Here is an 11,106-nt window from a genome sequence, read left to right as displayed (position 1 = left end):
TGTGATATTGGGCATGCGGATGTGCGCTGCAGGATACTAGCTGCAGCTAGCCCTGCTTCTGGGCTTTGCCTAATAATTATAGGGAGCAAATGCAGTAACTGTTTTTCCCCAGGGTCTTTCTTATACTGGGAGGATTGGGAGTTTTCAMAGTAGTGGGGAATGAGACATTTCTAAAATAATCTCGTTTGTAGAGAACAAATTTCCAGAAACCTTGAATGCAGAGGAGAAGTTCTTCCTTCCTACTTTTTCCTCCTTGGAAAGAATCACACAGAAATGCAGGGAGATTGAAGGGTTCAYGTTAGCTATTTACCCACCAAAACTTGACTTTGCTTAGTTCTTTGTGACACAGATGATGTAGCTTTAGCACAGAAAAAGTGCTGCTCTGAGCGTGTGTATGTGYGTGTGTTTCTTCCTTCTGAATGATGGCAAATGGACCTGTTGCTAGAAAGATTTTTGCACATCCTTAAAATAAAGAAAATAAATATTGACTTGTAACCATCAAAGACTAAATTCGTACTGCTTAAACAGCTGATAGAGATTTAATACTAAAGCACAAATACAGAAGAGACAACTGTTTTCTCTGGCAAGATGATTGTGTATTTATGGGCAGACACTCAGGCAAACAGTGTGAAGGACCCAGTGCAGCTCTAAGGAGCCACAGTGCAGCTGGCTGAGTTCTTAGGAATTGCAGCTGCCTAACACTCAAAGTGTTGAAATAAAGTATCCTCACTGAGATCGTTACGTGTTGCAGAAAACGTCTTGCAGGATTTCTTCACTGTGAGAGTGACAGAGCACTGGAACAGGATGCCCAGGGAGGTTAWGGAATCTCCTTCTCCGGAGATATTCAAAGCCCTCCTGGATGCAACCCTGTCTAACATGCTCTAGATGATCCTGCTTGAGCAGRGAGGTTGGACTAGATGATCTCCAGAGGTCTCTTCCAAGCTTACCGATTCTATGATTCTATGATTTTAAGTACAGCAGCCCTTGGACTTGGAAGTACAGCATAGCCCTTGCTCTAAAAAATCCGTCAYGGTTCATTTGGAAGCTGTTACTGAGAAGTCTATGGGGTTTAGCTTTTTTGCTAATCTCCAGACCTGAATCTCCTGGCTCTGGGCAAGTAAATTCCCCCTGACTSAAATAATCTGCAGAGTCTGGGTACAGCAGTAAAACCAATCTCTAGGCTTGTCCAGTGCCAAAATTTGTCTGTTCTGCTGGCAGTAAGGAGCTAAAACTGAGACTGCTCCATCCAGGTTGAATGCAGACAGCTCATAGGTTCTCTGCTCTCCTGGCAGGCATTCCTAGGAAATGAAAGCTGAGGGCCACTTCTGAGGTCATGTGAAAGTTGCTACCCRGATTGACTTGAGCAGAAAGGATGTATCCACAGCTCCTCGCATGAGGTGCTTCACGCTGCCCAAGGCAGACTACTTGGAAAAAGCAATCAAAGCAAAGTGCCATGCTATGGGGGCTCGCCCCCACTGAAAGGGAAACTGAGGCACTTGTGAGGACTCTGGAGCCATGCTTCTCTGCCAGGGTCCCCAACTGCTTTCCCAGTTCACGCTTTCCAGGCAGAAGCTAGATCCCTTAAAACAGAAGCTTGCTTGCAGTAGGTACACTCAATGGCAGGGAGGGACATCCAGCTAACCAGCTAGTCCTGGGAAACAGTTGTGGTTTTGTCATTTCTGATGATATGGGAGGAGGAGCCAGCTGTTTCTTCTTTCTTTGGATAGTACAGGACAACCAGCCAGATGAATATGACAAGACCTGTAGAGAAAGGGAGAAAGACAATGATCAGCAGCAGCAAGAGAGGGTAAAAAMCATCCTTCTGGGAAGCTTGCTGGCCCCTGTGGGATGCACATGACCCTGATCTAGCTCATTCCCTGCAAGTACAGAGCTGCAGAGAACAACTCTGAGCTCATTGCTGTAAATTCCAGGAAGGATTTTGTCCCCACACTTCCTCCAGCTCATTCCTGCATCTTCAGTAAGGACTTCCCRTCTTTAAGGTGATAAATTATGACCCCAGATGGATCATGTTGTTCCTCTGTTAAAGAATGGATTCCTTGGAGGAAATGCTCCCAAGTAAAGGTTGGATGTGGGTTGGAAGCCCTGACTGCATTACTGCCAACCACCTCTTCCTCCAAGCACCTTTACAGCCAGCTCAAGGCTCAACACTGATTGTTGGGACCTACAGTTCGACTGGGTCACTCCACTCCTTGTTAAAGGGAAGGGCACCTTTGTGCTGGGGCTCTGCCTTAGGACCACTGGTCTAAGCACTGCCAGGCTTGCTCCTGCTTCTCCCTGTGTTCATAGCCCAACCCTTGAGAGCCCCATGCTGCCAACATGCTCCCAAGCATCAGGCTGGCCCCTCACCTTGAAGGGAGTTCAGGATGGTGAAGAGGTAGCGTGTGGGCACAGAAGTGTTGCCATAGGTGAGAAGTGCCAAAGCCCAGGTGGCTCCCAGTAAGCAGAAAAGTCCTACTGCCATCAGGCCCGTTTTCCAGGCCTCCTTATTCTCTTTCGCAGGCCTGGAGCTCTGCAGGTGGTAGTTCTTCCAGGCCACAACCCCAAAGATCACTGTGTTGAAGAGGAAGATGAGGCCAAAGTAGCCACAATTTGTGATGTAGTGGACCATGACATGCTCAGAATTGATCCAGCACCTGAGAAGAAACAACATCAACAACTCTAGTTGCTCTGCTCCTCCAGACTATCAGAGTAGCATCCATGGAAACCCTCCCAGCATCTCCCCAGGAGGATAAGTTTTGGGATGCAAGTCTTCCCATTGAGACAGTGATGCAGGAAATGCCCTCRTGGCAGATTTTTCCAAGGTCAGAGTGAAGCATTGGAGATAGGAGTGCAAATCTGTTTTTCATGTGTTCTTCAGCTAAAGTGGAGGAGTGCATAAYGGAAATCTAACTGGACCTTAGCTGTTTTCCATGATCTAGGGGCCTGTGGCATGATAGAGGAGGCTGACTGAGGTGATGACTRGGCTGGTCCTGCCTAGCATAAGGTTTTCTTCCCTGCTGAGTGTCCTGGCACTCTGTGCAGGCAGCCGTGCACCACGGAAGGCCGKCATGAACAAGCAATGGTTGTTAGTGTGGCTATAGAAAGCCACTCATTTTAAATCAAAAATAGGGAAGAAGAAGCACTGCATAAAGCTGAGCGATACAGACACAAAGCTCTGTGGTCAGTGAGTTACCTTTCCGCATGCCAAATAGCCATCTAATCTCTGTGGACAATTACATAAGACAGTGTCACTCACAAGGAGAATATGGGCTGGTTATCTATATCCTGAATGCTGTATTTTCCATAGCTGCCAATGCTTCCTGCTACAATGACCACAAGAGCAGGGAAACCTGGAAAAACAAAGGAGATGGGTGTGAAGGGCGACAGAAATCCATGAGAAAGGTAAGATGGTCAGCTTGGGTTCTCTGCTTTTTCCTTGCTACTCCTGAATGTGCTGTTCTTTAGGAAGATGGAGTTTAGAAAGAGCTTCAGAGTACACTGGTTGYAGGAGGCACAACAGCTGGTGCTTGGACATGATGTGGAGAAGATGTAACAGCTTTTGGTAGGAGGGTTTGAGCTGAGGGCACTGTCCACTAAACTTTCTGCAGGATCATTTGCTTTGTTGATGCCAAGCAGTTCCCGAACAGGTGTGGTGCTGGGGAACATGGGTTTCTGGCAGAGGGAAGATAATGAAAATCCCAGCAGACTCTCCAGGGAGTTCCTCTGCTTAATAAGGTAGGTAATTTTGGTCCTCAGCAGGATGGAAGATCCTCTGTAGGAGTCATCTCAAATCCTCTCTGGGCAGTGTCATTTGCATCACTGAGTCCATATAAGACACTTCCTAGCTCCAATCACAGCATTTCAGAGCTAYAGAAGGAATGGGGSTCTTTCTCTCTCCCTCTCACTATAYMRACCTATTTGCCCTCTGATTGGAGCAACAGCACTCCTGGACTGCAGAGTCCTCCCTGATCCCCCACGTGCTCTGCTCCAGCCCTCCTCCGAGAACGGCATCGCTGCATCACTCTCCAGGAGGAAGGAGACTCACAGGCAGCACTGCCCCAGCAGTGGGGAGGAGAGCTGGGGGAAGGAGCAGGAGCAGGAGCAAAGGCGCCAGCTGGGACTAGGTGCAAACTGAGAGCACACTTTGAGCAGTGACACTGCCATATTCCCTCACAGGTCTGACCCAGGTCTGGCCATGCACTTTGAATGACCCGGGACAGATGGTGCTTACCCCAGCCGATGACGCACAGCTTCACCAGGTAGTGGCGGATGTAGGTGCCAAGCACTTTGACAAAGAGGAGGTAGAGATGACAGCCTTCCAGAGCCATCCAGGTGAAACAGCAGAGCAGGAAGTAGTGAGTGAAGCCCCCCAGCCCTTTGCACAGCCCTGGCAGGCTCATACTAGGGATCCAATTGTTGAACAGGAAGGTCAGGTTGAAAAGGAACAGGCTGCTGATGAGGTTCATGTGCAGTGCCATGTTGATCCGGATGGTTTTGTCTGACTTGAACTTTTTGTACACACACCTGAGAGTCGTCAGAGGCAGCAGAAAAGGCAGAAGACACAGATGGTGAGCATGACAGGAAAGAGAGAAAATGGATTTTGGTGCTGAGGGGTGAGCGCCATATGATATGGCAAGAGGGGAATCACACCAGGAAATGCTGATGGGAGGAGAGAGGGGATATTCTAAGTCCCTTGCCTTGGACACTAGCCACAYGGCAGCGTTACTCTCTGAGCACCCAGTTCCACTGCCCTGAAAAATCACCCCTTTTCCTGGAGGACAAGTAGGTTTCAGCACGCCCAAGAGCATGTGGGATCTAAGTATGCGGAGGCACTAGGCTTGGGCGCATCAGGTCCCACATATCTCTTGTCCCTCAGGCTGACAAATCTCTGTGGAGCCCAAGGATGCAGCTGGGCACATCCTACCTTAAGAAGACGTAGAAGACAATGGAGAAGACTGAGGAAGCCACGGCTACCCCACAGCCAACATTTGCAATAACCATCAAGGCCCGTGCTGTGGACCTGTCCAGAGTTGAACTCTGCCAAACACACACATACATTGAGTTAGATAGGCCTAGAACCAGCCTAGAAAGCCCATCTGCGTCTACTAGAGTTATGGCTCCCTCAGGTTAGAGCAATGGGACCACTGTCCCTGAGAAGGGCTCTAGAGGGAACAGGGAACACAGTGGCTCTGAGAAGAGCGAACCTCTTTCTGGGATTGGAGGAACGAGAGATGAATTAAAGTTATGATGGATCACAAGCAGTCTCTAAACCTCCAGCTAGGAGAACAGATCTCTAACTCTCACTGCTTTGACAGGTAGAGTGCAGACCATTTCCATCCTTTACATCCTCTGCTGACCTACTCCTGCCCTCCAGGTCACTARGCTGGCTTGGGGTTTGATTTTAGGATGATGGCTTGTGAAGCGATGCTAGGCTTTTTTGGGAAGCAGATACAATTGCTTATCCCTGGAAGTGCAGCTACTATGACATTTAAGGCACCAAACAGCCAAGGGGGAGCAGGCAGCAACAGCCAGGGTAAAAGCAGGAGCTGTATAGAGCAGGGTTGTCACCAGGAGAAGAGTGAAGAAGGTCAGATGGTTGCAGGAGCAGACTGTCCCCTTGTCCCCAAGCTGAGTGATACATCCACTGGTGTTCCAGCCTCCTCCCTGGCCTGCAAAAGATATGTGGGGAAAACAGTGAACATGAGGCAGAACACCCTCTCAGTGAGCACATCCTGGCGTGGCCACCAGAGAGGCCTCAAGTCCTGGCTGAGGATATACAACAGAGCCTCTTGGGGAGGAAGGAGATGGTAGGATGGAGGCTATGTTTGCCTTGGCTTGCAAAGGGCATGGGGGACATCTGAAGAGTGGCATGTCTGCCCATGAAACAGCCATGACCATGTCATGGCATCCTCCTAACCAGCAGTGAGTAAAGGACGATGTAGTTAGAGAAGAGCTCTCTTATTTAGGTGCCTGAACATGCAAGTGATATCAAGAGGTTAAAARGACCTTTGGGGATCCACCTTGTTCTGTTTGTATAGACAATTGCTGTGTAGCAGCTCTTCCTCATCAAAATCCCCTAAACTGGACCCATCTCTCTGAATTTMAAAGCATAGTCACAGCACACACAAAGTCCCACAGATGATGCCCAGAAGAACCCCTTGGCCTTAGAYGGTCTCAGTCCTGGGAGCCAGGACAGAGTTCTCCGGCCGTGCGAGCCATCCCCTGTCCACACAAAGCCCTTGGTGTTCCTGAGCTGACAATACATGGAGGCTGAGACCATGGCAGAGCAGCTGACCCATCCTCATCCCTAGGCCAGAGGCTTTTCAGCAGTCATTAGAGTCTTTCAGTGCCATGCTTTGATGGCTTTTCCCCAGTAGCCTTTCTCCCTTCCCTCAATGGGCTTTGGCACCACAGTTTCAGGAGCCCACTTGAGTCCCGCTGAGGCTGCTACCTTTGCTGGGATCCCAGAAGACACACTGGGGGCGCACACTCTGCAATGGGAGAGAGCAGCAGTGAGCTGGGAGACCTTGGTGAGGGGAGAGCAACAGCACCAGGGGAGAGGGAGGGAGGGCATGGCTTACGTTTGGCAGCTGCCTATGGGTGAAGGTGAGCTGCACAGGGTCCCGGAGTCCAGTGACCCTCACGTCTACCACTGTGATGCCCACCACTGTGTTGTCCAGGATGTGYTGTGTCCGGTTGGTCTCCTGTTCAGTGGGGAAGTGTTGTGTGAGCGGGTCTGCCTTGGCTCTCCTTGCTCTGCCAAGAGCCTGCAGTCCTCTCCCAGCAGTGGCCAGGCCAGCCCTGGTGTGCTCAGACAAGAGAAGTCCTCCAGCCCCTACTGAGCCAGCTGAGGACCCTGCATGGCTCTCACAGTCCTCTCACAGGAGGTGCCCACCAGACCCATGCCCTCATCGCTGGCCGCTGGCCGATGCAGCAAATGCCTTCCTGGATAGTGTCCTGGACAGCCAAGGGCAGGAGCAGGGCCAGAGGAAAGTTGGAAATGACAGTTCTTACCATGAACATGGAGAGCTGCTTGGTGTTGAGCACCGTTACTACCACTTGGGCTGTCTGGCTGCTCATGGACTGAAATAGCTCCCTGGGGAGTCGGATTTTGCTTGTGTTCCCCCTCTCCGTTGAGTTAATCCTCTTGGGGCCCTGCACCGGAGAACAACGGTGGGGGATCATTTGCTGATAGCGTCCCATTTGTCCCTGTCACTTCTCTTCTTGGGACCTGCCAGTGTTGCTCTAGACTCAAATTCAGCCCTCCCCAGSTGGATTTTACTGAGTTAAATTGCCAGGAGGCCTGAAGGCAGAAGGGGAAAGCCTTGTCCGCAGGCACTCAGCAGGTGCTGGGGCAGAGCTGGGAGTAGACTCTAGGACCTCTCTGCCAACCTACTGTCGTCCCATGGCGACATAGTCCCTCGACATGCCCAGACAATGCAGAGTCTCAGGGCTGACAGGAGGCATGAGGTCCCACATACTCCTCGTCTTCCTCAACCTTGTCCTCATGTGGCCACCCTCCTACCCACCACCGACTTTCCTCCTGAGGAACCTGGGACAGCTCTTTGGGAAGAAAGGGCCAAAGAGACAGGACTCTTCAAGGCACTTCTTCATGCAGTTCCTTGTTAATCTGGAGGACTCGTTGCCATGGGATGCTGAAGTTTCTAAAGGATTCAGAAAGCAACTGTGCGGATGACTGGGAGAAAAGCACGCTCTGGTACACTGAGCCCTGCCTCCAGCAGTAAGGGAGAGGGCCAAGGAAAGCTTGGAAAGCACATTGGGCCAGCACTGGCCTCCTAGGGTAGCAAACCTCCTATCGCCTCCTGCAGAGGCCTGGCTTCCTGGCATGAGCTGCCTGGCTGTCAGGCTCATTAATGCCCATTCGGAAGGAAAAGACAAGTATTTCTCACCTCTGAAGCGGAGAAGGAGAAGACGACATCATTGTGGAGGATGGCTCTGCTGATGTTCACCAGCAGCGCTTTCACCCCTGCTATCTTCTTGCCGGTGGAGAAGCTTGCAGATTGCAAAAACCTGTGGTGCCAAGAGGGCCATCACAGGGGACAGCAGTGGGGACGCAGTGGCCTCAGCATACCGGACYGAGGCCAGCAAGTTTGACGGGGCAGATCAGCTCTTCCCAGTGGGGTCAGCTGTACTGTAGCCCCAAGCTAGCACAGGGCTGCCTCCCTCTCTCCCACGCAGGCGCTGCTGGGCAGGGCTGTGGGCTGGACCCCTTGCTCCTGGGGCAGAGGGGACAGAGAGGACGTGCTCCAGAGCCAGCAGACGGGCTCCTCCTGCCGGGGCATATTGGGCTGACTCCGTACGCCCTGCCAGAATAGCAAGAGTGGCCTGAGGCACTCCACATTCCCCAAGCTCGGTCCCCTCTTGCACTGTTGTGGGTTCACCTACCTGTGCGTCTTCTCCCTCAGACACCTGCATGCCAGGTTGCTGGCCTGCTGCAGCTCCTTGCACCAGGCAAACAGCATCACGTTCACTCTGCCTTCTTCCTCCGGGTTGACGGTGGTGTTACAGCAGCTGTAGCTGTTGTCCCCCCTTTTCAGGGCTGAGAGAGGAGGGAACCCGGCTTATTCCCGCAGGATGCCCCAGCCGCCTCCACCTTGCTGGGATGCAGGGAATGTACAGGGAGCCARGCGAGAAGAGCCTGGCTGGAGGCAGCTCCGCCTCTGCCTGCTTGGGCTCCAGCCCTTCGCCACCATGGGAGCCCCCCGGCCCTGGCAGGAGTGGGCACCTTCTCCCTTGCTACAAGATCGAGGCCACCGCCTGGGGTGGTTCAGAGCACACGGGGCTCAGGCATGGGGGTAGAGAAGCCACTCACCATCACAGCTCTCCYGTCCTCTGGCAGCATCTGGAAGGCAAGGGTGTGGGAAAAGGGGAAAAGAAAAAGAAAAACAGGGTCAGTCCTGAGGTGGCATGGAGATAGGGATCCTTCTGCGCTGCCTTCCTGCAGAGGAATGGAGGGAATTGGGAGAAACTGGCAGGTACCAGGTTCACAAGAAACAAAAGGAGAGGTTTCTTCATCCGTTCAGTTAAGCTGGGACCATCCTGGCTGCAGGCTGGCTTAGATACTAAAAATGTGCAAGCTTTCAAAAAACAAGTGGGCAGACGTGCGGGCTGGTAAACGCAAGAACACCGTGTCTAGCTGGAGAGCTGCCCTCCAGCAGCCTGTCCAGCCTCCTGCCACCATTGCAGGAGTGATCCCATGCTGCTGGGGATGGCTATTAAAACCGGGACCCATCCAGACTCTGCTCAGGACCCTGCTGGTGCAGACCTCACTRCAGTGCAGTACACAGCCCAGGCAACACAGATCAGAGGGGCTTCGAGCAAAAGCCTTCTGCTCCCCTTTTCTTTCCCAGCTCTCTGTTGCATCCCAGGAGCGGACCCTCCAGCCCAGCCCTGTCCACATCTCGCTCCCTGTGGGCTGAAGCACGGCTGTGGTCTACAAACCAACCCATCGCCCCAAGGGAGGCACTCACCGGGCAGCAGCAGGAGCAGCAGGACCGAGCTCAGGAGCAGGCGCTTCATGCTGCTGCTCTGTGTCTCCAGGCAGCCCGGGACCCTCGCCAGCCGCTCTCTGCTCCCTCACCCTCTACGTCGCTCTTTTGGAGGTTCCCCCAGGGTTTGTGGCTTCTCCTGAGGCAACGGCAGTGTCTTCACTTCCCTTACGCGAATACTGCGCTCCTTCCTGTGGATTGGCAAACACCCCGCTCCTCTGACCTCGCAGCAACGCCGATAACGGCCGGAGGCACTTCTCCTGCCCGCCCTGCCGGAGCCCCTCACCCCGCTCTCCCGTGGCGAGGACGACCTGCCGCACCAAAGCCCACTTTGCCGATGACCCCCCCGTCCCGGAAAGGGAGGGGGGGTGACGGGGGTCAGGGTATCTCTGCCGCCAGCCAAGCCCTGGTCTCCTGAGCGTCTTGCAGGCACAGTGGCTGCGCCCGGCAGCCGGACGACCCCAAGCTTGTGGGCGGCAAGGAGGTGGGACGTAAGTCTGTGGCCGGACAGACTCTCTCCCACTTAGCCAACCACTAGGATTCCTCAACACCAGTGGGGACAGGGAGGCGAAAGCCCGGCTTTACCCCAAAGCAGAAATAACACCGTCACCGAGAAGGTCTGCCTCCACGGCTGCAAGCAATGCTTCTGTTGGCAAAACAGCTCGGACCAGGACGGAGGTGGATTACCCACAAGCAGGAGTAGAGTTTTGCAAAGAAGCCGGTGGGTTAGGAGATTAAAAACTGCATTTGCAAGCTGCACATTTAGATCTGAGCTCTGGCCGCAAGCCCAGGCCTGCATCGTGGCTGTGCTCAGCACAGGAGGGAGCAAGAGACCCGCTGGAGAGATCCCGGCCCTGTGGGACGCTGCAAAATGAATCATTCGACTGGCCTTCCCCTTGCCTGCCTAGCAATAGCCACTGGAGGGGATCGTAACGGCTCCCTGTCCCTTTGAAAAAAATTCTCCTGCCTCCTTTGTCACTTCGTATCTTATCAAAATTGTGCTCRTGGTGCTTTGCTGATAGTGCTGTTACCTGCCTCAGCCTCAGCAAGGTATCGTAGGCTGTTAAGGTTACATTAGCATGYGGGGACGTCGCTAGGCTGGAGAAATGGGCTGCAAGAAACCTCATGAAGTTCAGCAAAGACGAATACCAAAACCTGCCTCTGGGTGGAAGAACCCCCATGCAAGGGCGTGGTAGAGGGCCGAGAAGCAACAAGGACCAGCTGGAACTTGGGAAATTCCCATTAGATACTAGAAAAAAAAAAGTTCACCCTGAARGCGGTAAGACATTGGAAAAGGGGCTCGGAGAGGTGGGGAACCTCCATCCTTGGAGAGATTCAGTGCTCAAATGGGCATGGCTCTGAGCGACCCACGCCACCATCCCTCCATGCCTCCGTTTCTCTTGCTGTAGGATGATGCTGCTCATGCTCCCGGGCCCGCTGAGGCCGCCGCCGCCTCGGTCGGCACCAGGCTGGTTGAAGGGAAACTGCACGGCATTGAGAGACTCCGGTTGGGTCTGTGGCTCCAAGGAGACTTGTAAGCCCAGGCTCCAGCTGAGCTCTTGGAGGCTCACCCGCATGGATAGCTTACACACGCACC

General features: G+C 53.0%; 1 protein-coding gene across 1 annotated transcript; it reads right to left on the bottom strand.

The window, feature by feature from the left end:
* Nucleotides 1–520: 520 nt before the first annotated feature.
* Nucleotides 521–11,038, bottom strand: ADGRG3 (adhesion G protein-coupled receptor G3). The gene is made up of 14 exons (XM_085315206.1): nucleotides 10,665–11,038; nucleotides 9,492–9,696; nucleotides 8,834–8,863; nucleotides 8,407–8,560; nucleotides 7,911–8,031; nucleotides 7,015–7,155; nucleotides 6,582–6,704; nucleotides 6,452–6,491; nucleotides 5,569–5,669; nucleotides 4,925–5,037; nucleotides 4,232–4,524; nucleotides 3,257–3,350; nucleotides 2,368–2,654; nucleotides 521–1,761 (listed from the first exon to the last, which is right to left on the bottom strand). Exons 2-14 carry the CDS (start codon nucleotides 9,538–9,540, stop codon nucleotides 1,646–1,648), a joined length of 1,662 nt encoding a protein of 553 aa, XP_085171332.1. The 5' UTR covers nucleotides 9,541–9,696; nucleotides 10,665–11,038; the 3' UTR covers nucleotides 521–1,645.
* Between the last annotated feature and the right edge of the window lie 68 nt (nucleotides 11,039–11,106).

The sequence above is a fragment of the Rhea americana genome, unplaced genomic scaffold (genome assembly GCF_003343005.1).
Source record: "Rhea americana isolate MKP2758 unplaced genomic scaffold, rheAme1 scaffold_421, whole genome shotgun sequence".
NCBI classification, from domain to species: domain Eukaryota; kingdom Metazoa; phylum Chordata; class Aves; order Rheiformes; family Rheidae; genus Rhea; species Rhea americana.
This window is presented reverse-complemented; position numbering and strand designations above follow the sequence as displayed.